This window comes from Hippopotamus amphibius, chromosome 5, assembly GCF_030028045.1.
Source record: "Hippopotamus amphibius kiboko isolate mHipAmp2 chromosome 5, mHipAmp2.hap2, whole genome shotgun sequence".
Classification (NCBI taxonomy): domain Eukaryota; kingdom Metazoa; phylum Chordata; class Mammalia; order Artiodactyla; family Hippopotamidae; genus Hippopotamus; species Hippopotamus amphibius.
In genome coordinates this window covers 126,207,787-126,235,291 of record NC_080190.1, presented here as the reverse complement: position 1 = coordinate 126,235,291, position 27,505 = coordinate 126,207,787, and the positions used below count along the sequence as shown (strand labels likewise).

General features: G+C 43.5%; 1 protein-coding gene across 1 annotated transcript in view; it reads left to right on the top strand.

The window, feature by feature from the left end:
* Positions 1–26,350, top strand: part of XKR4 (XK related 4) — a 337,756-nt gene extending 311,406 nt beyond the window's left edge. Inside the window, exon 3 of the mRNA XM_057737077.1 lies at positions 25,404–26,350. Within this exon, the coding sequence (XP_057593060.1) occupies positions 25,404–26,350 (947 nt within the window). The remainder of the gene's footprint in view (positions 1–25,403) is intronic.
* The last annotated feature ends 1,155 nt before the right edge of the window (positions 26,351–27,505 follow it).

The following is a 27,505-nucleotide window of genomic DNA, read 5'->3' as shown; positions in this document are numbered from 1 at the left end:
GTAGTCTGTTGAAGTTTTTTAACCTTAAGTTGTAAGACTGTTTTTTCTTAAAAGTTAGAAGTACATTAAACACTAAGTACGTACATAGTCTTTGTTAACCCAAATGCTAATGCCACAATTTCACTTCTTTTAACTACTGTTGTACTAAATGCTATTAGAAAGATTCCCACCCATTAAGGAAGACAGTTGCCACTCCCATTAACGGAACAGATCTTAACCACAATACAACACTGTTCATCTTGGCAGTGCTGACTAGACTCACCATATCCTATTTATAATTGCTATGTCAATGAAGCCATAACCCACAAGAAGTGCCACTTAGCCCATATCCATGGACTCAAGCTAAACACATTACCTAATTCCTCAGTCTATTATAGAAGTCCACAACTGCCCCAGGTTGATCAATTAAACAGATTCTGCATATATGTATGTGTATATATATATATATATATATATATATGACCTTTAAACTATGGAATGCTGCATTTCTTTCAGTCTCAAGACATAGACATGGTACATTGATATTCAGTTGTATTTTAGATATTTCACACAGCTCCATCAAACTTTCAGCTGTAACATCTGAAGTCATTCTGTTGACATAGGGGGCCTAAGAATCTGTGAGCACTGGGCCAGCACAGTCTTACAGAGCTGTGGTACAGGCATGGCAGTAGCAGGGCAATGGTGAAGATGCCAACAGCAGTTCTTTGAGATTATGAAAAAGATACTATCCATCCACGCTTAGACTGTGAAAAGTGGGCTCAGAAAGATACTATAGGTCAAATGGATATGATATTGGTTCATTTGGGAAAATACAAGCCCATCTAGGTATCTTGAAAATAAAGATATTTAAATTAGGGAATTAAAAGACAAAATCTGGGAGCCAAAGGATCAAAAAATGGAAACGTTGGTGGTCTCCAGAGATCAGAAATGTCAGAAAGCCTTATCATTCTGGCAGAAGGTAATGCTCATCTGAGCACACACTCATCTGCCCTGATGGGGCAGGTGTGCTCAGAAGGCCTGGGTTTTTGCTAGCTCTTGCTTCTGGAGGGGTCCATGCTCATCTTCCAGAGTTCCTAGAACTGCTGGCACCTACTGCAGTAGTTTGCAGTCATCTGCCACTGCCAGAAACAGTGTAGTTTCTGTTTTCTTTTCACAGTTAATTAGTTATATGTACCTACCATTGTCTCCCATAGACCCCACTAAGCAGGGAGCCTGGAAAATGAAGTTTGCAGGTTTTTACCCGCAGTGGTTTAGGGGAAAATATAAAAGGCCAAATAGGGGCCGTTTCAACAGACAGTACTTGGCCGAGTTTATTGGGACAGCTACTGCACCTACTAAGATTCAGTCTTCCCATTCATAAAATAGTGATGATAACAGTGCCTACATCATAGGGTTATTGCAAGAATTAAAGGAGCCAGAATTTATAAAGCTCTTAGAAAAGCATCTGGGACATAGGAAACACAATTAATCACTGTATGTTTGACCATTATTAGTTAATAAATAATTGAATGAGAATGAAAAAAGTAGTGTGAAAATGTGGGCTGACCATGCAGAAACAGACTGTAAAGGTGACTCTGCCCTTTACCCTATAGCTTTACCCATCCACACAGGTCTTATTTTCCCATTCAGGGAGGGATAAAACAAAGATTGAATTGATTTCCTGCTCACTGTGATATTAATTACTTGTGGTCCCCAAACACTGTGTAAGTTAACAACCTTTGTATCCGTCCATTCACAGTAAAGGACGTTCTTTACCAAATGCATATGTTCACACACCTCAAAAGCACCCTATGAGAACTATTTTAGAAAAATTGCCTCAGGCATAACAAAGAGGTCAAATTAACTTGAGAATACAAACTCAAAAATGTTTGCTTATAAATTCAGTTTCTCACAGACTCACAGACATAGAGATCAGATTTGTGGTTGCCAAGGGGAAGTAGGGAAGGAGAGGGATGAACTGGGAATTTGGGGTTGGTAGATGTAAACTATTACATTTAGAACAACACAGGGAAATATATCCAATCTCCTGGGATAAAACGTAATGGAAAAGAACACGAAAAAAAAGAATACATATACGCGTAAAACTGAGTCACTGCTGTAAAGCAGAGATTGGCACAACATTGTAAATCAACTATACATCAATTAAAAAAATTAATTCAGTTTCTCCGTGAAGGCTTTCCTGCTGACCCTCTGAGAGCCTGACTGGCACTGGGGCTGGGGGGTGTGGGGTGCAGGGGCAGCTTTGATAATATGCCTGTAAGGAACCCAGGAGAGCGGTAGGCATTTGATATATGTTAATTAATACTAATCAGGGCAGGAAATACTTGCTATACCAAGTGGATAGAGCTGTTCAAGTTAAAGAGAACCCTTCTGAGAAATAATGCTTAATGGATAGAGATTAAGACTCTGGAAACCTTTCCACATCCAGCAGAATCACTACCTCTTATCCAGCATTCCAGCCAGTTCCTGGACCAGGAACTGATAACATGAATATCTCTTTAAACAGTAGCCACCCACACACCCCCAGAAAATGACACTGTTATTTTTAAAAAGTGTCAGCCTTTGAGCCAGCCAGAGACCTGGGTTCAAATTCTAACCCTGTCCCTTAGAAAAGGGATCTTAAAACAGCTTCCTAAGCTTCAGATGACTCATCTAAAAGTTCAGGGCATGGATAGTAATTTTTCAAGGTTGCAGAGTACTCACAGAAGTAATGCATATTTTTATTATAAAACCAACCCAAAATTATAGGCAACTCTGGATCAGTTATCCTCCTTCAAAAGTAAAACTGAAACCGAGACTCCAAAAAGCAATCAGTTTGGCTTTTGAATGTGATTTTGAATTTGAATATCTATGTGTCATAGATACGACAAAAACACCTCAAACGAAACACTAAATACATAATTCTGGATGAAGTGGAAAATTAATTTTCCCAGTGTGATATTTCTCAGATGTTTGAAGGATTTTCATAAATTATGATCCCATCATAATAAAGTAGCATTTGATACATCAGGATTTATTTAGTCGATCTGAAGAGTTGAAAGGGAAAAAAATTGTCAGATTTTCATGCCGGTTTCCCCAATCTGGTCTTCTTTTAGTAGTGATCTTCACCTGGAAAATGAAACCTGTAAGAGCTTGCCCAAGACTTCCCCACCCCTCACCTAAGAGTTAAGTCAACACTCTCCCATAGGAATCAGGGTAAGGAGTTTGACTTATCAATGTGGTTTTGTCTATGAAAGTGTCTCTCTTCTCTTCAGTGATCAGTAAAAAATATTTTTGAGCTCCAAAACCACAGTTCTGAGCAGCACCTCCCAGACGCCCACTTATCAAATTATTTCCTTATTATTTTTAGAGCTGTATCTGAGCACTGAAAGTCACATAAAAGATTGACTATAAACTTGCATGTGCCAATCAAAATATAATTATAAGAATGGGTCTGATATTAACTTTACGAAACTGCTGTGGGCAGATTGCTTGTTCGTTTCTATTATTTTAATATGTTTTTAAATAGACGATAGTAACAGATATGGAGCTTATCTATTCTGCTGGGGGTTTTAAAACGTGATATTGCTTTGGTGAGAAAAGAACTAATATTTATGTAATGTTTATTCTATGTCACTGTTCTAAACTTCTGCTTTATTGACTTTTCTACCCTGAAAACAATACAGTGAAGTAGGTCCCATCATTACCTTTATTTTCATCCCAAGAAGATCCCATCTCAGAAAGTATGAACTCAGTTCTTTTAGTTTTTCAGCCCCAAACTTTGACGTCATCCCCGATTCTTCTCGGTCATTCCCACCCCACATCCAAACCATTAGCAAGTTGCAAATTAGGAATTTTACGTTTCTGAGGCTTTCTGTTCCAAGCCGCCTGGCTTCATCGGGCGGCTCCCTCCTAACTGGCAGCCCTGCCTTCATCGTCGTCCCCTGTAGGGACCACACATCTTTTACAAACACAAGCCCAAGACGGATAGATCGTGTCACCGTCTGCTCAAGACCGTCCCAAACCTTCCCGCCCCACGCAGAGTGAACCCCGAAGTCCCACGCTGGCCCGCAAGCCCCTCCAGACCCGAGTGGGGTCCTGTCCTCTCCGAGCCCTCGCGCGCCCCACCGCCCTCGCTCACTCCTCCGGCCACACCACCTCCCGCGCCGCACCGCCCACCAAGCAGGGGCGTAGGCCCCGAAGGGCCTCAGCTCGGGGTGTAACGCTCTGTGCGCTGATGTTCGTCACGATTTTATCTCGGAATGGGTGTCGGGTAAGCGAAGACCTGTGACGCCGCCGCCCGCTGGACCCGCCTCCGGGGACGCGCTCTTGCCGCCCCCGGCCCCCTGGGACCCACCCGCCGCCGCCGCCCCCTCCCCATTGGACCAACAGGGTGCCCTCGTCCCGGGAAGGAAGGCCGCGCTGCCCCCGTTGCCCCGATCCCGGCAGGGACCTGGGCAGGGCGAGGGGAGCCCTGGGTGGCCGCGTGCCCCCAGCGCTCCAGGCTCTGGCACCGGCGCTCATCCAGCACCGTGCGCTCCCGGCGGGAGGCCGCAGTCTCGGGCTCTTGGGTCTGCGGAGGGGCGGTGACGGCCCACAGGAAGGGCAGGTGACGCTCCGCCCCGGCCAGCATCCCCCCTTTTCGCTTCACGCTGGGCGCCACCGCCCTGCCTTCCTCCTCGCTGTTCCTCTAATGCGCAGGCAGCCCAGTCTCAGTGCTTTGCATGGACCGCTTCCTCCCTCTGCACAGTTGCCCCCCAGACCCCGCAGGGCTAGTCCCAGAGGTCTACAGGGGCTCTGCCAAATGCCATCCTGGGGGCCTTCCCCCCAACCGTGGAGAACTAGCCTCCCCACCCAGCCTTCTCCGTCTCCCTTCCCCCATTTAATTTTTCTACAGAACACGTCCACTCTCATGGTTATCTGTTTATGACGTCCTCTCTCTATAAACTCTAAGTTCTAGGAAAGCAGGGCATGTTGGGGTTTGCTCACCGCTACATCCGTAGATTTGGAAACTTGCAAGTGGGTGTTTATGAAAATTTGCTGAATAACTGAGTGCCCATTCTGTAGATGAAGAAATCGACACTCGGAGATGGGAAGTGACTTGCCTAATGTGACAGCACCAGGATTCCACCCAAGCAGCGCACCTAGGAGACCCTGCTTGGAACCACTGGACTGTTCTACTGCCTTCCTAGGTGTCAAAGCCTAGCCTGAGAAAGACGACTTCACTGGCCATAAACAAAGCCTCAGCAAATTTATCTGCTGATTTTAGAATCAAACAAGATAAAATGCCATCTTATTTTATTTGGTCATCTTCTGTTTAGATGAGAAAACTTTAACTAATATGTTCAGAAACTAGAAGTGCTAACTGAATTCTGGATAGTCATCTTATGGAAACTATAGGCACAAAGGTTAAACACCACATGTGAAAAATATCAAACCACAGTCTGCGCTAAGATAATAATATGAAAAACTGATCTGAAAATACTATTACTTTGAGATCAAGGAGTCATTATCATTATTTTAAATGCCTGGAGTATAGAGGTTCATTAAAGAAATGGGTTATTAACATGTTCCTTAAATTAATGCAACTTTCTCTCAATATTATCCTTCCTGCTATTTGAAAAGCATTTCCTGTCTACCATGTGACACACAGTGGTTAGTCCTTGGGGCTCTGGGAGCAGAGTTTTTCAGCTCCAGAGGGCTTTGTCTTTGAAAAAATAATGACTGGTAAAATATCTTTTCTGGTATTATTTTTGCAAATTTACAAGTTAAGAACCTGAAAAGTGTTCCAGAAGAGTGGTCAGTTAACAAGCAGAGAGACCATGCTCTCCACATCTGCAGTGACCTATTGTGGGACCACCCCTGGGACCTATCAGGGCAGAAGCGGAAACATGCGAAGATGATGGGGAGCTTTCAGAGTTGACTGATGGCAGCAGCTTGGCAGGGAGAGCCATCCTGCACTAATAACACTAATTTGGTCTCTAATTATGTATTTACACAGTGGTGGGCTAAATATCCAGCTGTTGCTGCAGCTCTAGCCCACAGTTCTTCTTTCTGAGTTTGTTTTCTTTTGTTTGGGCTACAGCTGGAATTCAGGATGGAGCCCAGAGACTTTCCTCCAGTGTTTGAGTTTATCAGTCCCTGGGTGTGCTTTACTCGTCTCGGTAGGAAACAGAGCCTGCATATCTCTTGAAAGTAAGAGAGAAGAAAAACACTAGCCAGCATTAAAAAATCAATAGCATTCTTTTTTCTTCTTTCATTTCTTCCACCCTACTTCTCTAGAATCTGAGAGTAAAGGTGAGAGGAAATGCTTTACTGCCCAAAATATATCCCCAGGAGGCTCTTTGGCCCAGGGAGGAAGGGCGGGTTTTGGAGCAAGTTGGTCAGAGGTTCTGGGAAAAGCATCCACTCCTGAAAATAGGGCCAAAAAACTTAAAGAAATAGGAACATTGCAGCAAGAAGGAAAAAATGAATAATAAGTTTTTATTCCTTGAGTTCTATTTTTCTTTTTAGCTTTAATTTTTCTCCAGATTCCTGCAAGCCTAAAGTCTTATCTTCAGCGGTACTAAAAGCCATATTCTATTCCTAAGGGTCCAGATGACCTATTTTTCTCTCCCTGTCATCAAGGCTAGGTGAATGCCATTTTGATGCTTATTTTGCCACGTTGACAAAATTCACGCATTATTCTCTAAGCATTTATTAAGCAGCTTGTTAGAACTATAGATGAAAGAAAAAGACAGCCAATCCTTGTCATCCAGGACCTTACAGTTTAGCCAACCACAGGACACCCTTATGCAAACCACCAAAACCACTCTCCTTGTCCTCTCCCACTACTAACCTGTGAAAATTACATGGCTCCGGCATCCTTCCCTTGCACAGGAAGACTCATCACTTACAGAAGCAAAAGAAGAAGGAAACCAACATTTGCTGAACCCTCTGGTGCCCACAGGCACATACTAGGTGCTTTTGTATTTACAGTCTCACCTAACGTTCCCCAAACTACAAAATTACTGTTGTTAACCCTATTTTACAAATAAGAAAACTGCCATAGGGCTCCTAAAGGCAGAGCTAGCATTCAATTCTAAGTTTAGACAGAAGTCCCGAATCCAACCTCTTGCCATTTTACCATATGTTCCCACAGGTAACTAAGAACAGCTTTCACCCCACAGATGTGCTGGCAAAAGGATAGAATTAAGAGAGATCAAGGTGGAATTACATGGGTTTCAAACCCAAATGGGTCCTGGCAGGTAATGAGTTAAGTGAAACAGATCAGGTATAATACTCAGGATATGCTGTGCAACTTCTGCTTTAATGGTTAAGTTTAGCTAGGAACAGAACCTGATTGCTTTTTATTATGATAAAATACACAAAACATAAAATGTACCATCTTAACCATTCTTAAGTGTATGGTTCAGTGGTATTAAGTCTACTCATGTTGCTGTGCAACCGTCACCACCATCCATCCCCAGGACTTTCTCATCTTCCCAAATGGAAACTCTACTCATTACACACCTCCCCATCCCGCCTCCCTTTTTCAGATGGTTCATTGTTAGTGTATAGAAAGGCAATTGATTTTTACATGTTGATTTTGTATCCTCAAGTTTGTTCAATTAATGTATTAGTTCTAACAGCTTTTTTGTATGTGTGTGGAATCTTTAGGGTTTTCCACATATAACATGTCATCTGTGAACAGAGATAGTTTTACTTTTTTCTATCCAATTTGGTTGACTTTTCTTTCTTTTTCTTGCCTACTTACTCTGGTTGAAACTTCCAACCCTATGTTGAATGGAAGTGGAAAAAGCAGGCATCCTTATTTTATTCCTGATCTTGGAGGAAAAGTTTTCAGTCTTTCACCATTGAGTATGACGTTACCTGTGGGCTTTTCATATGTGGCCTTTATTATGTTGAGGCAGTTTCCTTCTATTCCTAGTTTGTTGAGTGTTTCTTTTAATCATGAAAGGGTGTTGAATTTTGTCAAATGCTTTTCTGAATTGAGATGTGTTTTTTTTCCTTCAGTCTATTAATGTAGTGTATTACATTGATTGATTTTCGTATATTAAACCATCCTTACATTCCAGAAATAAATGCACTTGGCTGTGGTGTATAATCCTTTTACTATGCTGCTGAATTCAGTTTGCTAACACTTTGTTGAGGATTTTTGCATCAATGTTTATCAGGGGTATTGGTGTATAATTTGCTTGATGTATCTTTGTCTGACTTTGGTTTCAGGGTAATGCTGACCTCCTAGAATGAATTAGGAAGTATTTCCTCCTCTTCAATTTTTTGAAAGCCTTTGAGCAGAGTTGCTGTTTATTTTTCTTTAAATATATAGTATAATTCACCAATGAAGCCATCAGCTCTTGTGGGTAGGTGGAGGGGGGAGGAGGGAAGGGGAGATTGTTGGGAGGTTTTTGATTACTGATTAAATCCCCTTACTAGTTTTATAGGTCTATTTAGATATTTTGTTTCTTCATAATTCAGTCTTGGTAGGTTGTCTGTTTCTGGGAATTTGTCTGTTTCATCTAGGTTATCCAATTTGTTGCCATACAGCTGTCCATAGTAGTCTGTTATAAGCCTTTTAAGTTCCATAAAATCCGTAATAATGTCCCCACTTTCATTTCTAATATTAATAATTTGTTTCTCTCCCTTTTTCAGTCAATCTAGCTAAAGGTTGGTCAACTTATTTTTATCTTTTTAAAGAACAAACTTTCGGTTTCATTGATTTTTTTTTTCCTATTGTTTTTCTACTCTCTATTTTATTTATCTCTGCTCTAATCTTTATTTTCTTCTGCTAGCTTTTGGTTTAGTTTATTATTCTTTTTCTAGTTTATTAAGGTGTAAAGGTAGATTGTTTTTTGAGGTCATTCTTCTTTTTCAATGTAAGCATTACAGCTACAGATTTCCTCTTTGCACTGCTTCATTGCATTCCATGATTTTTGATATGCTTTGTTTTTCTTTTCATTTGTTTCCAAGATATTTTCTAATTCCCTTGTGATTTCTTCTTTGACACACTGGTAATTTAATTGTACTGTTTAATTTTCACACATTTATGAATTTTCTAGTTTTCCTTCTACTATTAGTTTCTACTTTCTCACCATTGTAAACACAAAAGTTATTTTGTATACTTTTAATCTTTTTTTTAATTCATTAGGACTTGTTTGTGGCCTAACCTGTAGTCTACCCTGGAGAATGTTTCATGCACACTAGAGGAAAATGTGTATTCTGCTGTCGTTGGGTGGAGTATTCTGTTTCTGTCAGAACATGTCTGCTTATACATTCATACTTGTTAGGTCCAGTTAACACCTTGATTGTTCGAGTCCTCTATTTCCTTATTTGCCTTCGTTCTGGTTCTTCAGCACCTGATTTTTCTTTGAAAAAAGAAATCTTAGCAAAGCTAAAGAGGATACTTGAAATAATCTCTTCTGAATCAGACCATGTCCATCACACATTAAATAATCTTATATCAAAATATATATTTAAACTTTTTAAGCCACTGTTTCCAGGGCTGTCACATTTGGTCATGTGAGGTGTGCACTATCCAATATGGATTTGTGCAACTGGCTTTGCTTTCAACAGACCAGAAGCCCCTGTTAATAGCCCTGGGACAATGTAAGGGCTTAATACAATCGTCCTCCCAAAGCACATCCTGTATCTTGACAAAGGTTTGTTGTGCCCCCTGCCATGAATGCATAAAACACAGATGCAACTCTGCCAAACCACAGGGGGGTTTAGGAAAGTGGGTAATGCAGAGGAAGGATGCTGAGTCAGTCTTGGGTCTCTGCTGCCTGGAGATCAAATAGATGGGCCTGAGGGCTCACAGTGGGAATCACACACCAGCTGCAAGTGTCCCCACTCAGGACCTCAGTCAGAAGGAGCAGCCGAGTGTCAGGCATGTATAGTAGGCCTATCCTGCAAGGCCTATTGCATCACTAGCCTCAGCAGCAGCTGCAGTGTCTGTTTGTCTGCCTACCTTCTCTCGGTGTCCTATCAAGCACCTTGCTGAAGCCTTAGAAAGACCAACTCCCTATCTTCCACCTTACAGAGAACACTGATTTTGTTTAAAACTCATCTTTTTTGCAAAGCAGAGACCATATTACATGCACACTGCTTCATTATCTGTCCATGATTTACATTCTGTTTCCCTACTAATATCTGATAAAAGCTGGTTTCATGTCCTCCTTGATTCAGATCTTAGGTCCATTCTGCCCTTTCTTCTTTCCTGAGGCAAAAAGTCCATGCAGAACAGACCTACTGTGTGTAAAAAAGCAGTCCTAGACTTTTGGCAAAGTTTGCAATGGAAACCATAGGCTGTGAATCCAGCACTCACCCCATGAAAAGTGCAGTGGTTCACTACTTTTAGAATATTTTACCAGGACAAGTACTACTTGCTTTTATCCAGCAGTGAGAATTATTTAAGTAATAGTTAATATTTATATATTATATATTTATATATTAATATTATAATTAATTGGGACTTCTCTGGTGGTCCAGTAGTTTGGACTGTGCCTTCTAATGCAGGGGGTATGGTTTCAATCCCTGGTTGGGGAGCCAAAATCCCACAAGCCTTGTGACCAAAAAACTAAAATATAAAAAACAGAAGCAATATTGTAACAAATTCAATAAAGACTTTTAAAAAAATATTATGATTAATATTTAACTCTTTTTTTTACTCTTTTACTTTGACATCTTGGAAGCTTGGACATAAATGTAAGTGCTCAATTAGAATAACCCATAGCCTAGGGTTATGGTGTCACTTTTATTTTTTCTTATTCTCTATTAATCTTTTACTTAGCAATGTTTATTTTATAATGTCCGCTTCAATTCTTTTTTACAAGTTTATCACTCAGAATAAACTGAAATAGATTTGTTTCAGAGCAATTGTGTAATTTTCATGACTATTGGACCACTTCTACATCTCCAAATTATACAGTTCCTTGTATTGTACTAATTGAAAAATTCTGAGACACATATAATCCCAAAGTTTTTGCTGAGAACTCAGACTTTAGTAACCTTAATACAATCAAAATCACCTTTATATGTATTTTAGGAAGCTTAAAATAATTTCTTCTGGTCAATTTTAGAAGATTTGGAGAGAGCCTTGAATCTGGAATTGGTCATTTCCATTTAGAGGTCTCCGTCTTGGGAAATTACTGTTCTTTTACTGCTTGCTAGCATATGAAATCCTAATTGAAAAACCTTCACACCTGGTGATGGCAGGCATTTAACTTAATTCTGTTCTATTAGAGACATGTCTTGGTCAAGGAAGGACTGCACATTGGAATCTTGATGACTTGTGTTTTATGTAGTCTGTGCCTTAGGGTGAGCTTAGCCCCAGGGCACTAATAAACAGTCCCAGATCCAGGGCATTTGTGTCTGTTTCTTACAGACAAGAACGGCATCCATGCAATACCCCAATTTAGAGCAAATTCAAATTCAGTTCAATTCAATTCAGTGCAATTTATCAAATAATTATCAAATGTGCTAGGCATTTTCCAAGTCTCCAGGAGTAAAACAATGAATAGGACTCGGTCCCCACCTTCTTGGAGCTCACCAAAAGAGGAAGGCTAATAAACAGCTCGAAAATTGAAATCAAGGTGTACGTGAGGAGGTAAGGGAGCACAAAAGTGGAGTTTCTAACCAGTGGGAGAGGGCAGGGTAGGCTTTCCAAAGGGGGTGGCTCAGCCAGACATCACAGAGCAGTCAGCGGGGGGAGTATGATGGAGGTTCAGGCCCAGACAGGGGTCAAAAACCCAAAGATTCAAGAGAGGTGGACTAGGATCTCCCTGAGTGTTCTCAACCTTAGCCTAGTGACAGAACCAACATAGGCTAGGAAGGCGCCCATACATGTCTGTGGGATTGAACAAGTGATGTATGAAGGAATCGCAAAAGAAGCGCAATAGTGTGAAAACTGATCCTGAAGGGGTGATGACTACTTATTTATCTGGCCCTCTAAAGGTGTTCAAAATTTATACTACAGACCAAACTAGGGATTCATGTATTTACCTAATTTTGAGGTGCTTCTTTATATAAAACAATTCTCCATTTTTTCAATGAAAGGAGGAGAGCTAAGGTATTTTTGAAGCCAGTTTAAATATGTAAACTTTGGGGAGATGGAGATGAAATAGCTGAATGTCCATTCATACTATTTAACTCAATTTAGTCACACATGTATATCAAATGTTATATAGATTGAGAAATTGTAACTTTTTGTTTTGTCACCATTTCTTAGTCATCTAGGCCAATTTTGGGAACCCTGCTCCTCCTCTCTTCTGTTTAAGACACTACAGATAGGGACTTCCCTGGTGGTGCAGCGGTTGAGACTCCAAGCTCCCAATGCAGGGGGCCTGGGTTCAATCCCTGATCAGGGAACTAGATCCCACAGGCCACAACTAAGACCCAGCGCAACCAAATAAATAAATAAAATATTTAAAAAAAAAAAAAGACACTACAGATTCTAAACGGGTCTGCGAGGGTCTCACTAGAGATTTGTTCCCTGATGCTGGTTCTCATTTGCTGTTAGTGATCTTCAGAACCACTTACAGTTGCTTTGAAAAGCTGATCTGTAAGAGCCATAGGACCTGAAAAATATCTTTTCCTCCCTCCCTTCTACGTTCTTGGCTGGGGCCCCTATAACAATAGACGAATTAACAAGAGAAAAGCTTACAACATTATTTAAAAAATGTTTTGCACGACAAATGAGCCTTCGTAAGGAAATGAAGACATGAGGAAGCAGATAAACCTGAGTGTTTTGATACTGGGTTTGATGAAGTTGGGAAGTTGTGGGAAAACGTGAAAGGACAAATGGGGTATGCGGTAAACTGGGGGAAGCTTAGCAAGGCCCATCCATTCAGCTTCCTCTCTGAGTCCCTCCATCTTTGGAGGTGAGGAGGCTCCTTTCCTCCTGGGATGGGGAAGGCACCACTCATATGAAGGTCTCATGACCAGTTTCAGGAAAAGGTCAGAAAATCCTTTCCGTATCCGCTGTTTCTGAAATTCTTTTAGTTTGAAATATTCAATAGGCCAAGGTGTCATATTTTGGGGTAGTTTGTCTTCAGTCCTGTCAAAGCCAAAACTTAATTGTGAACTCATACTTCCAGGAATAATTTCTAGAGTTGAATTTTTTTACCTCCTTTTCCCCCCTTTTCCTTCTTTTTCTCCTTTCCTTTCCTTTTTTTTTTTCAGTGAGTCTGTCAGTAAATCTCCAGAATTATCCCAAACTAGCAGTGACGTAGGTCATTTCAAGTAAATGCGTCTTCCCAAACAGAATTTTTGGTTCCAAATAATAAGGGTACCTCAAAATATGACAGATCAGCTAAAAGGTGGCCCCTGTATTCATAAAAGTAGTCGTTGTGGATAGCCTCGCTATAATCGTGTGAGGTTCACATGGAACTAGTTTACCTGAGCTGGTGAAGGGTTTATTTACTTCTAAAATAAGGTTATACTAGAAAAGGTTGGTTGAACTGGTCTCTGCACCCCTAGACAGAGGACCTGGAAGCCAGGTATCCTTCACAACCTTTACGATCTCCCAAAAAGCTGAACATTTTGTCATCCGAGACCAGAAGAATCCTTGACAGGTCTGATAGTCTATCTTGAGGACAGGAAGGCATCTCTCACACCCAGAGAAGTATTAAAAGAAATTTCACAGTGTTCCTCAGTAAATCCAGACTGTGAGGTTCTCTCCTTTGGATTTTATTTTTTGAGCAATGGAGACAACCCGTAATATCTGTAAGACTCTTAACAGTTCACAAAGTGCATTCACAGCCACTTTCCTCAATCCCAGTCCTCGGACTAAGAGTCTAGGCTGTATGCAATCTTTGTGGTCTCATTGCATGCTCTCAAAGCACGGAGGGTCCCACCGTCGGCCACAGGGAGGACCGTGACCCTGGAGAGGCTGAGCAATGGGGAGGCGGCTGCGAGGCCAGCCGATCGGCTTTCTCTGAGCCAGCCCAGCCGTAAGAACAGATAAGGCTACAAACCCGAGTCCTCGGGGTATTGAGTCATTTTTTGTGAATCACATAGAAAGGCCTTGCCCTGCTTGAAAGCACAATGTACTGCTGCACTATTAAATGGTTCCAGCGCAAGCCGTGGCCTTTTAATAGGCAGAGTAAAACCGAGGCAACCCTAAGGCCAGGGCACCCAGAAATCAGAGCAGAAGCTGGGGGCTGCAGCCCTCACCCCACGCTCCAGAAAGTCCTCTTTCCTTGAAGCCTGCAGCAACCCTTCAATTCGACATTGGTGATCCTTAGAGAATGCTACCTCATGGTGTAAAAGGCCTTTTATTTTAAAGGGCATCCATTTCTGCCAGCAATTGTTTGAGGAATGAAGCCAGGGAAAAGAAGCAATCGAAAGCAGATAAATGAAGTGTCCGTTGTCCTCCCCGAGGGCCTCTCCCCCTCCCGGTCCTGGTGCTTCTCCCGCAGCTCCACCCAGCATCTTCCCCTCTGCTGCCTCCTCTCCATCCTCGGGAGGGCCCACCTGGCACTGGGGTTCTGGGGCTCCAGGCTGAGCCCTGCCCTCCTTCAGGAAGCCCCCTTTCTTGTACACAATTCAGAGAAATCCTGTGACCAACACTGTCCCTGACACCTGGGTTTCCCTAAGACAAGGCCATCGAAACCTGTTCCTGCCTCAGACTCTCCTGCACCCCTGACACCATGTCTCCACCTCCCCTCCTTCCTTCAACTGAGTGGCTTCCATGTTCTTGGCTTCTAATCAAAATAAAATGAAGCCCATATTCCACCTACGTAAATAATGGCAACTATTTTCCCTCTGTTTTCAAGTGACTTTTAGGAACAGTATCCTGTCAAAAGAATTGCTTTCACATCTGCAAAGAGGAAAAAAAGCCTTTACCCTAAAGATTGTACCTCTTATTCTATTTTTCTCTCTGTCCTGTTAGTCTGTTGAAGCCAGCCTCCTCCAGGGAGACCCTCTTTGAATCCAGGCATAAAACGGCTCCTGGGGAGGGGCAGAAGGGAGCAAAATTAAGAGGAAAGCTGGGCTTTGGAGTGGCTCATCATATTTATATTGGAAGGTTTCTGCTCATAAATATTTTAAGGAGCACTAGTTCACTGACTCGCACTCAAACCTGTGAAGAACGGGTGTAATGGGGTGCCCAAAGACTCAGGGCCAGTAGGTAGAGCTTCCCCCCATTTTCACATCTGTCTCCCCAGGATGTGTTGCCAAGCCTCCCACCTCTGTGGCAGGTGTCCCCCTGCCACTCAGGGCTCGCAGGCACCTCACCACGAGGCTCCTGAAGGTGCGCCTGCCTCCTGGGCGAGGCCCACGTCCTCCAGACTCGTGTGTCACGTCCATGGTCTCCTGGTTTCGCTGGTTGGCTCTCCGCCCCTCAAACACCTTGACTCCAGCTCCAGCCACACCTTCAGCTTCGGCTCGTGGCTAGGCTGCACCCCCCTCTCCCCGGGGCACAGGCTGTTTCTCTTCTCCACCCTCCGCTCACCAGGTTGGAGCAGCATCTGTGGCTGTTCCCATGTGGACTTGCTGTCCCTCTAGGGAACTGCGTTCGTGTCCTCAGCACCTGGCACTTCATAGATGTCCAGTCGGTGTTGGTCAGAGGAAAGCGTGCAGGGAGGGACAGAGAGGAGGGAAACAGGGGAGGACCTGGGTCTGGGCCTTCAGGATGCAGACTTGTTATCCTTTTATCGCTGGACAGTGGTGTCAAATTCACATGTCCACACGCGGGCCGGCTGGTGTGTCCTCCCAGGTCTACCCTGCGGACCTTCTTCTGTCAGGGACATCCTTTTCACCTTCCCCTCTCCCACATAGGCAGCGTCTCAACTCTCCTACCAGAAAAGAGCTTGGTTCTCGTGTCCATCAACACAAATATTTATGCCACCTCATCACCGTGAACATCACATGCCAGCACCCCCCCACCACAACACATCCTTGACTGTTCTCTAGCCCGCCACCCACCCACCACCGGCTCCCTGACACCCCCCCTCCCCCCCACCCCCCCGCATGCCTCACTCCTGTTCATTTATTTACCCTGGGTTAGTGTCACCATCTTGCCTTCTCTGGGCCCCCTTCCAAGTCCTCTAAGCATGAATAACTCTGACTGTGGGTGAGTAGACAGTAGCCTTCATTAGAATTAACACTTGATTTTAAACCCCGGGGACCCAGACTCTGTCACTCTCCCATGGATGCCCTGAATCACAGATCCTTCTAAATAGGCCAGTAACTGTCTATACTGGTGACACTAGCAGGTGATTGGTGGCAGGTGAGCCATCACATTTACATGCATGGCAATGTGCAGAGGCACCTTGGAACATAAGGGAAGAGAAACAGCCAAAGACTGTTGCAGACGCTTCCGCTGGTGTGGTGGAGGCCTTGCCAGATGCAGGAGCTAGTCTGTCCACAGGCGGGGCCAGCCTGAACCAAGGCGCAGTCTTGCCCTTCCACCTGGCAAATGCCTACCTGCTTTCCTGCAGATGATCAAGTTGCTCGAGGCGTGGCATGTGTGCTTCCTATAAGATGACTTTACAGTCGACCTTCAAGAGAAGTATTCATGCCCGAAAGTCAGCCTGTGTGCAGGATACCCTGCTATACGGCGCTTTCCTGTAGCTTTGTTTCTTTAGCTGGGTGAATTGTGACAGGGCCTCTGAGTTTTATTTCAGTATCACACTATTACCACCTCAAAAAGTGTTCCCAAAGTCACCGGGTTTCATTCTTGGTGCAAAATATTTCAATGAGTTTAGAGAAGAGGGTAAGGAGTTTAAAGTCAGAAAACTGTGGGTTAAAAATACTACTTGCTTAAAATGTGTCCACAGGTCAGCAGAGGGGTCAGGAAACGAAGGCCCACAGACCAAATTCAGGCCACCTCCTACTTTTTCTGCCATTTAAGTATCATTTGTGGCTGTTTTCTCCCTACAAGGGCAAAGTTGAACGCTTCTGGTAGACAGCCATACAGCCTACAAAACCCCAAATATTTCTTATATTTACAGAAACAGTTTGCCACCCCTTGGTGAGACTATTTTGCCTCTCTGAACCTCAGTTTCCCCATCTGTAAAATGGGCAAAATACTTACATCGAAGAGGTGATGCTGTGAGGAATAAGTGGGGTAATCTGTGTGGAAAGTCAGACACAGAGCAATTTGATGCATATCGGGATTTTTTTAACTATTATTTTAATTTTGCTCTCGTGCATCTGTGTCCCTCTTTGCCAAGTAGGAGAAAGTCACAGCTTCTGTCTGCTTGTCTCTGTCCCTGTTTGCCCCCTTTTCCTCTTCATTTTGCCCCACTACACTCTCTACCACCCAACGGAGAAAAACTTCAAGAAGAAAATAGAGTGATGTGTAAAAAAAAAAATGGAATGGAAAATAAACTTACTCTAAAGGAAAATGTAATTCTACTGGGCATATGAGATTACTTATTTTATGTCTTTTAAGTAGTCATTTCTATCATCTTTTTATTTTCAATGTAAATTTAACCTTTCAATTTGTAATATTGTACAAAGAATGATAACTTCTCACTTCCTAAATACAGATTTTTTTCTTAGAGAAAAACTATTGTATGTTTTCAAATTCCTACACGCAGCATGTTTGCCTTCTTGGAAATTTTTTTTTAATCTAAAAATAGTTTTAAAACTTAAATGGGCTAGAGCTATGTGAGAGCACCGAAGATTTTTTTTTTTCCAATCAGAAGAAATTACTTTCCACATTTCTTAAGGAGGAGAGACACCTTGCTTCTCCCAACAACTTTCTTCGACTGCTTTCATATTAAAATATTTTTTAAAATTTCAATTCATTGTTTCCCTTATCAACTCCTTAGCAGCCTGACAATTTGCCTTGCAAAGAAGCTGAAATCCTCAGGACGGATTACAGAGAGAATGTGTATCCTTACCAAAATTAAACATATTAAAGCATTTCAATATTTTTAATCAGAACTATTACAAGGTTTAAAACAGAGATGAATGGTTTCAATGGAAGAAGATTGCAAACATCTTAGACCCGGTGGAGCTTGTATTACTTTCCTTCCCTTCGCCTCACTCCACAGAGATCACAGCATAGGGGGCTTTACACTTTTTTCAATTATTACATTCTTTCAACTAGGTGAATTCGGGAGGAGTCCAGCCCAGTGGATCTCCTGCTTTTATATCTGTAACCAAGAGACAAGCTGAAGAAATGGAAACCCCTTCGGTTTCATGACCTGCATCTCTTTGCTCACATAATCAACTTGAACGGGGCAATATTCTTCCGCAGATAAAAATTCATAAAAGGAAATTCCCTGGTGTTCCAGTGGTTAGAACTCCGTGCTTTCACTGTGGAGGGCCCGGGTTCGATCCCTCGTCGGGGAACTAAGATCCCACAAGCCTCACAGTGAGGAAAAAAAAAAAAAATTCAGGAAAACTAGGAGGGCTGTTTTAGTCCAGAAAATGTGAAGATGAGAAGAGTCTGGGTTCCCTCCTAGGTGCTTGTGCTTCTGACCCATTCTGCGCAGAGAACCCCAAGGGGGATGCCTTAGCCTGGGAACAAGCGTGGTCACGGTGAGCCTGAAGGAGCAGGTATGATGGGAGCCCTCGCAGTCAGACACATGAGAGGGGGAACTACTCCGGGGTCACCTGCATCCCCATGCTGTTAGCCCGTGTGTTCTACACCTCCACAGGTGTCTACAGCTCATCTCACCCGCTGTGCGTGCCGACCCCACCCCAGCCTGTGGTCACAGTGCACAGAGTTTGGAATCTATGAACCTGGATGTCTGTCCTCCTTGCTAATCACATCAGCTTGGGCACGTTATTTAGCCTCTCTTTGGGTCTCTGCGTCCCTGAATGCAAAACAGTGCTTGTCTCCATGTGTCATCATGAAATTTAAATTGGACAAAGGACGTAGGTACCTAACTCATCCCTGTGCACAAAGTAAGGGCCCCACAGACACTCCTTCCTTCTCTATTTGTCTACGATTATGTGCTTCCTATTCACTAAGGAAACCGTAACTTTTTTTTAGAGTGTATATCTTTATTTTGGGTAAGAGAAACTCAGAACTCAAAGTCAGAAAGGAAACCATAACTTTTTTTGACTATGAGAAATCAACATTATACTGTCACCTAAAATTCAGTGTTTTGTCTGTTTGTTTAGGGAGTGTAGCTTTAGGGGGAAAAAGTTATCCTGTTTGTGATGAAAAGACTACAGACATTATGAATGGTCCTGTGATCATCTCGCCTCCCTAAGGAGGAGGGTTATATTGTAAATCATCCATTCGCAAACCATTCGTCAGAAAATACTTAAAATTTCCTCCAAAAAAAGTGTTGAAATTGACAGGATGAAGAAATGGGGTGAAAAGAAGGGAAACTGAGGTGTTTGCAATCAAGATGGAGGGCAGATTGGGAGGCCATATGAGAGCTGCTGCTGGATGACAAATGGGCTATTTTCAGAAATTGGTACCCAAACAGAGTGGCAGATGCTGGTGCGCTGAGGTGCGTGTGAGGAGTGCAGGGGGACTGGACTTAGATTAGGGACTGGGACAGGCTTCTCTATGAAGAGGAATGATGCTTAAACCGGACACTGAAGGATGAGTAGGGATTGACTGGAGAGAGGTGGCTTTTCAAGGGAGAGCACAGCATTTTCTGTCTCGGGGAAAAGGAAACCTGTCAGGGAGACTGGGGGCCCAGAAGAGTCAGAGGAAGTCGGGCTGAGAGCTACCAGATCAGGCTTCCCAGGAAGAGCCGAGAAAGCATCAGCTGTCCTTGGCGAGTGAGCTTTCCGCACAGCTGGATGCAGGAGCGAGCCAAGACTCCGTGGAGAGGCGCCCCCTGCCGGCCAAAACTCACGCTTCCCTCGTGATGGATTTCAGAACTCAGGCCCTTGAGTTAATTCTGCATGAAGGCTATATCTGTTCTTTTATTCTCTCTGCTATTGCATATGTTTGAATTTTACAGAATAACAATTCTTTTTTTTTTATAAAAGAGCCCCTTCTCACCAGCTGCAGTTTGGTTGTGACCATAGGCAAGTGGCCAGGTGTCCCTGAGACTAACCCTTGGCTGGCCTGTGGTGAGGGGAAGGGCTGCAGTTCTGCCCTCCCTAAGGAGAAGGAAAGAGACAGGCTCACTCTGTTTATTGAAGAATCAAAGAATCAGAGCACTTGGTTCAGTTCCCTGAACCTCCTACATCTAGGGAATTAGACTATAAATCCTATAAAGTGTTCTCTGGGTTTTTCCAGGAACTCTTGTTTACACCCAGGCCACAAACAACACGATGAGAGGACAGATTTTATTTCACAATGTTTTGGCATTTGCAGCTCAGACTGAAATTGCAAAGAAGCAGAATAGGAGAGCAATGAAGAAGGGTGCAAGTTTGTTGAATATCTCATTCCCTCTGTGGTTCTGACTCTATATTTCGAATCCTTCCTTTCTTCCTTTCTTTCTTTTTCTTCCTTCCTTCCTCCCTCCCTCCCTTCCTTCCTTCCTTCCTTTCTTTCTTTCTCTCTCTCTCTTTCTCTCTCTCTCTCTCTCCCTTTCTCTCTCTCCTCTCTCTTTCTTTCAAGTCATAATATATGCCAGGTACTGTGAAAGGCTCAAAAAACAGAAAAGTAAATAAGCAGATACTTATCCTTACCTAAATGTCCACTCTAGTGAGAAACAGAATGATTAAACAAGCACAAAATAAAACATAATTATAGGCTGGGATAAGTGAGGAAGAGAGTGGGGGTGAGGAGATTGATATAAAACATACTTTCTGAAGAGACCTAATTTCATTCAGGAGCAGAAGTAGTACCCTTCTAGTTTAGAGGTTTCAACACAAAAAGTTCTCTTGGATTGTAATATCTCGGGAGTCTTATATCCCATCTTAATCCTTTTATCTATTACATCCAAGAACAGATAATATTTAAATGAAGATGATAGAACTTTTGCCCACAACCCCTTCCACAATTTTCACTGAAGACACGTTAGGGAGAGGAGGGAGGGAAGGTAAATCATTTAACGCCTGAAAGTAAGACTCAGTTACTTTTCTATAGTATGAAATTGTTGCACTAGGGAAGCTCTGAGGTCTTATCACCTTTTTTAACATTTTAAATAAATAGTGTGGTCCCATGGAGTCTTCCAGAGCTGGTTTTTACTTTAGAAGGAAGTTTTCATAAGTAATATGCTATTCATTGCTTTGAAAGAAAATACTGTGAGACATACTGTACACTGCCCAGGACTACAGAAGGAATCCTTGTATTTTAGTATTTTGATGATATGATGGGAAAAATATTGTTCAGTATCACTTATGTAGTCTTCCAGCTTGAAATGCATAACCGTGAGGAAACAACAGACAAACCCAAAGTGAGGAACGCTCATTTCTTTCTTTCCTTTTCTTTTGCTTTTGCTCTCCCTCTCTCTCTTTCTTTTTTTAGGGTACTGTACTCTTCAAAAAATGTCAAATAATAAAAGGTAAAGAAAGTCTGTGCAAACATTCCAGATTAAAGAAAACTAACTGGGTAAGACAACCAAATGCAGTACCTGGTTCTAGACTCAGTCCTTTGCCAGAAGGAAAATCCTGTAATGGACATTGTTAGTTGATGAAAATGAGATATTGATGGCGGATTAGGAAAGAAAAATAAATTATACCAATGTTAAATGTACTGAAGTTGATAAACGTACTGTGGTTATCTAAAAGAATATCCCTCTTTGTAGGAAAGAGACATTGGTGTATTTTAGGGTAAAGACTCATTGTCCTAGGCCTTTCCGGCTGCTGTAACAAAACACCACGGACTGGGCGGCTTATAAACAGCAGAAACATCTTGTTCACAGTAATGGAAGCTGGAAGCCAGAGGTCAGGGTGCCAGCACAGTCTGGTGAGAGCGCTCTTCTCTTCTGGGTGGAAGACTCTGTGGTATTCTTACACAGCAGAGGGTCTGGGGTTCTCTCCTGGGATCCTGCTCACAAGAGCTCCCCCCGACCATGTAATCACCTCCCAAAGGCCCCGCCTACTACTACCATCACCATTAGGGGTTAGGATTTCAACCTGTAAACTTGGAACACAAGCATTCAGACCACAGTAGCCATGATGTGTGCAATATACTCTCAGATGTTTCAGAGAGAGAGAGAAGAGCACTGAGAAAGGAAATGAGGCCAAACGATGAGATCTGGGCAAAGAGTATATCAGTGTCCAATTGTTATTTTTATTCTTGCAATTATTTTTGAATAAAAAGTTAAAATAAATGTTATTGGCTAAAGGAGTATTTAGAGTTCCGTGTTTCAGCACAGTGTCTCAGAAGTTCTAGAGAATCCTACCCCTATAATAACGCAGTGCCTTGCTGAGGAAGTCTACGTTGGCATTTGATACAACTGAGCTGGTGTTATTTGCAGAAAAGCAAAAGAATTAAGCATTTCATGGCGGGTGTGAATTTGTAATGAGGAGTAATTCTAAAATGGCCCCTTGTTTTCTGTTCAGGCATATATTTGTCTTATAAAAATTAATTGCTCAACAGATGAAAAAGAAAATCACCAGCAAGTGAACAAGGGAAATTCTAGTTCTTGCAGAAGCAGATAATTCACAAAAGGGAATGGTGATGATGGACAGGAAATTTGCCTTTGGTAGTGGCTTTTTAAATTGTGAGATACATAGAAAGCAAAGCTGATAGGAAATCTTTATTTATCTTCTGCCAGAATAGTGTCATAACAAGTTTCTGGAGTGTCAAGTGCAGGCTGAATTCCTTTTTTAGGGCCTCGGAATAAAGGGGGTGGTGATTACAGGGGAATTTGGACGAAGCTAATTTTCCAATTCTTTTAAAATCTGACAACAGAATTTTATGATGCTGTGTTTGTAAAGTTTGTTGGTGATAGTGCTGCTGTTTCCTATTTTCACTGCTTTGAAAAACAGACTTTAGTAACTGGTACTTGATCAGACTTCCGATGGAAGAAGTCCCTCGCTCCTTCCTTGGCTGGAGCCTGACCAACAATGCAGCCATCCTCCTGAAGGTGGCGCTGTGTTCCGCGCGGTCCTGAACGATGCTGGCGGGTGGAAACCAGGAGGGCGTGCAGGTGGGGAGGCAGCCCGCGAGCCCAGCTCAAGTGCCTGGGGGAGACACAGTCTATGGAAGAAGCAACCCGCGCCGTCGCAAATGGTGCCCATCGGGAGCGAGCTCCTGAGGGCGTCTATGCCCCACACACGGGTGTCGTCATTAAAACGGCTTTGTTCTTATTCCTTCAACTGATAAGAAGTATGTCCTTCACATAATTATTCCATCACCTTTTATTTCCCATCTTCTCGCCTTGTTTCTTCTTTCTGTAACTTTTTCTCCTTCCCTCTCTTTTCACTCTTGGAGGTGCTTTAGAATTGATGTGTTTCCAGTGTCTAGAAATTATATTATCAGTGCAAACTCCTTTGTGCACTGGTCTGTAACTGACCCAGGAATATTACCTACAATGCCTGAGAGTTACAGTAATGCAAGATTTTTGTCCTGGCAGGAAAAAAGTGAAGATCCAGTGTAAGATGTGGATGTTCTGCTGGCTTGATTGGGAGCAGATATGAGAAGAGACTGTTGAAAAAAAAATTATCAATAATTGTTTTTTGGAGTTCTTCTTACTCAAGGAGAAGGTGTGAGAAATGACAGTTGAGGTTGAATGTTTTTTCTATCAATTAGCGTGGCTCTTTCTCTCAAGTCATTTTTTGAAATTCATTTTTCAAGGACTATAGATAACAGCTTTTCTCTATCAAAGTATAAAAAGGAAAGTACAAATTCCACCCTAAGTTCTTGGCAACCGTCCCCCCTCTATTATTTCTATAGTGGGAGAACTATGCTTAGGAATAGATCTGATAAAGAAAAGCTAGCCGGACTTAAAAACACACAAAATCTTTGTTAGTCTTGGTAAGTTTTTTTAAGACTCGTTAAGTAAACCAGCTGCAATGCAGACTGACCTGATGTTTCAGTGACAAAGTGGAATTCCCCAGAGAGTTCTCTCCTGAAGGAGGTGGTGTGTTTTCAGGTGAGCCCTCTCCACATCAGGACCACAGAGGAGACATTTCAGACACAGTAGGTGGAGCAAGAGTGGAGTGGAGCAATAAGAATGATTTTTTTTTTTAATTTGGAAACATACTTTTAGGGGGAATACTAACCAAATGGGGCACACTGCATAATAAGATAAGTGGTTGATAAGTGACTTCTGTACAATATTTAATTTGTGAAAGAATACAAGGTGCATGACAGTGAGCAGACGTTTCTTCTTCTGGGTGGAAAGAAGCTGTAGGAAGAGCCTCAGACCATATTAGGACAGACTGCACACCAGGTATTGAAACAGGAAGGAGGGGAGCAGGGCACAACCTTTGAAAGAATGACATAGCCTGAGAACATGACATAAACTGATTACAACCAAATAGGCCCAAGATGGTGGACAAGTCCACTTCCACTAGACCTTGAGTCTCAGTATAGGCTCACTGTAACACGTCAGCCATGTGACATACCCACAGGCCCCCTAACAGTTCCCTAAGGATCAAAAAGTGGGTGGTGGTCCAGTTCCTGGAAACCCTGCCCCTTCCTGAAATAACTGGAATACTCCTCCCACTCATTAGCCTATGAAATCACCCACCCCTGTATGAACTGACAACCCTGGTACCCTGGTGCCTTTCTCACCTTCTGAGATGGCCCACACTCTGTCTGTGGAGTGTGTTTCTCTCTAAATAAATCCACTTCTTACCTCTCACTTTGTCTCTCACTGAATTCTTTCTGTGATGAGACATCAAGAACCTGAGCTTTAGTAAGTCCTGACACCAGATGTGTGATCTCAGTTGGAAGACCTTGGGTTTTGGCTGAGTTAGGGTCCCGGCCATGTGGGTTCAAGTCCCGATCTGTGGTGCACGGTTTCAGTATCACAAGAAACATGGCCAAGGAGATTCCGTGGACTCCTTTTCTTATTTTCAAGAAACTGTTAACTTTCTTTGGGGAATGAGCTACATTTATTCTTGTTCAGAAGCAGATAGGTAAACCAACTAGGCCCTCAAGTTTCCTCAGTATCTGTCCCTTTCAATCACAGAATCTCAGAGCTGACAGGGAGCCTTGGAGATTATCCGCTTTCTAAATAAGGACACTGATTTTTGTCCAAAGTCATGCATGCGGGTCATAAGTGCAAAGTTGAAACAGAAACCAAGTTCTGTCAGCCTCCAGCCCACAGTTACATTCCCACCAAACAAAACCACCGCCCTAGTCTATTTACACCGAATACACAGAAAGCTAACACCCCTCCCGCTTTTCAGCCCCCACACTCCCGCTGGCCCTGAGCAACACTCCCATTGGCTTCATGTCTTTTCCAGACGGTTGGGGCCCCTTAGAGGACCGACCCTAGGAGCCCCATCTCTGTATTTAGCCCAGCTACAACTCCAAGAAATGCAGAGCCGTGCTGCGGTGGAAGCTAGCCTGCCCCAAGCGCCACATGACTTCTTTCCAGGGGACCACGCTGCATGTCGCTTTTGACAGCCTGTCTTCCTGTTTGCCTTTGTAGGTTTCACAGCGGCCGCCTCCCTCGTGTCCTTGGCTTGGGCCTTGGCCTCCTACCAGAAGGCGCTCCGGGACTCTCGCGATGACAAGAAGCCCATCAGCTACATGGCCGTGGTCATCCAGTTCTGCTGGCACTTCTTCACCATCGCGGCCAGGGTCATCACCTTCGCCCTCTTCGCCTCGGTTTTCCAGCTCTACTTCGGGATCTTCATCGTCCTTCACTGGTGCATCATGACCTTCTGGATCGTCCACTGTGAGACGGAATTCTGTATCACCAAGTGGGAGGAGATCGTGTTCGACATGGTGGTGGGCATCATCTACATCTTCAGCTGGTTCAATGTCAAGGAAGGCAGGACACGCTGCAGGCTCTTCATTTACTACTTTGTGATCCTTCTGGAAAACACGGCCTTGAGTGCCCTCTGGTACCTCTACAAGGCTCCCCAGATCGCGGATGCGTTCGCCATCCCAGCGTTGTGTGTGGTCTTCAGCAGCTTTTTAACTGGCGTGGTTTTTATGCTGATGTATTATGCCTTCTTTCACCCCAATGGACCCAGATTCGGGCAGTCACCGAGCTGTGCTTGTGAGGACCCCGCCGCTGCCTTCACGCTGCCCCCGGAAGTGGCCACAAGCACCCTGCGGTCCATCTCCAACAACCGCAGTGTCGCTGGCGACCGCGACCAGAAATTCGCAGAGCGGGACGGGTGTGTACCGGTCTTTCAGGTGAGACCCACGGCCCCCTCCACCCCATCCTCTCGCCCACCAAGGATTGAAGAATCTGTCATTAAAATTGACCTGTTCAGGAATAGGTACCCAGCATGGGAGAGACACGTTTTGGACCGAAGCCTCCGAAAGGCCATTTTAGCCTTTGAATGTTCCCCGGCTCCTCCGAGGCTGCAGTACAAAGACGATGCTCTCATTCAGGAGCGGCTGGAGTACGAAACCACTTTATAAAACAGAAGCACTTGGAGGAGCCACAGGCTCCAGACGTAGGGGTGACAGCGGGGCTGTGGCAATAATGAAACTCTACCTTGGAGTAGCGCAATGAGCTGTAATGTTCCCAGCCTGACCCTCCATCAGCTGACTGCCTGCTGCTGGCCTCCTGTTGAAAGCAGCCCTGAGACCCTCCTGCTCCATCTGAAGGGAACGGACCAGCTCAGGAGGACCCCTTGTTGCCACCAACCCCTCCGGCCCCATCTTTCAGCACATCCGCCTGAGGGTACTATCGTTATGGGAAATGTTGCCTCCAGTCTGTAGGGTGTTTTCATGGAGTTAACTGATCCTTGCGTAAAAATATACTGAGTCATACACACACATACACACACGTGTACACACACACTAACACACACACACACATACCAATCCTCTGGCAAAATAGCTTAGGTGATGTCTCTTGATGCAAAGCTGTGATTCCCACAGGAATATAAACACAAAGAGAGAGAAAACATATGCCTCAAGATGCCAGAAAGAAAAACAAAAAATAGTAAGGCTTAGAAAGAATTCATAAACCATTCTCATGTGAAAACCAATCCCATGTGTGAAAAGCCTATCCAATGGACAGAAAACCCAAATGTGTTTACACATGTACTAGAATTGATGGAATGGTTCGTTTTCAACATTTCGGGATTTTTTTTTTTTTTTCATTTTACATTTTCCGTTGAGAACATCTTTTATGACAGAAATCCTATGCAGCCCATTGATGGCTTTTGACAAGACCAAGGAGCTCGATACCTTACTGGTGTAAGTTCAGTGCTAATCAGGATGCAGTATTCAATTGCAAAAATTTGATGAAACCACAAAGAGGAAGCGGGAGAAAAAGGCAAAATGAGCGTCTGATTTCCCGGCCTGTGCAGCTCACATGGGAAGGTCAGGGCAGAGCAATGGGAGAGCCGGGCTGTGTTCAGGTCCAGAAGTGGAGGTTCTGTGTGATGGCAGGCAGGCAGGATTCCAGAACACGCCACGCCGCGCCCTTCTAGTGCCAAACTCCGTCCAACATGGGACTGACGGGGAAGCCCTGAACAGCTGAGCAGGAGTGGCGTGAGCCCCACAAAGGCAGAAGACGAAGACAGCACCAACAGTCAAGTCCTCCACTATGTACAGACTTCCCCC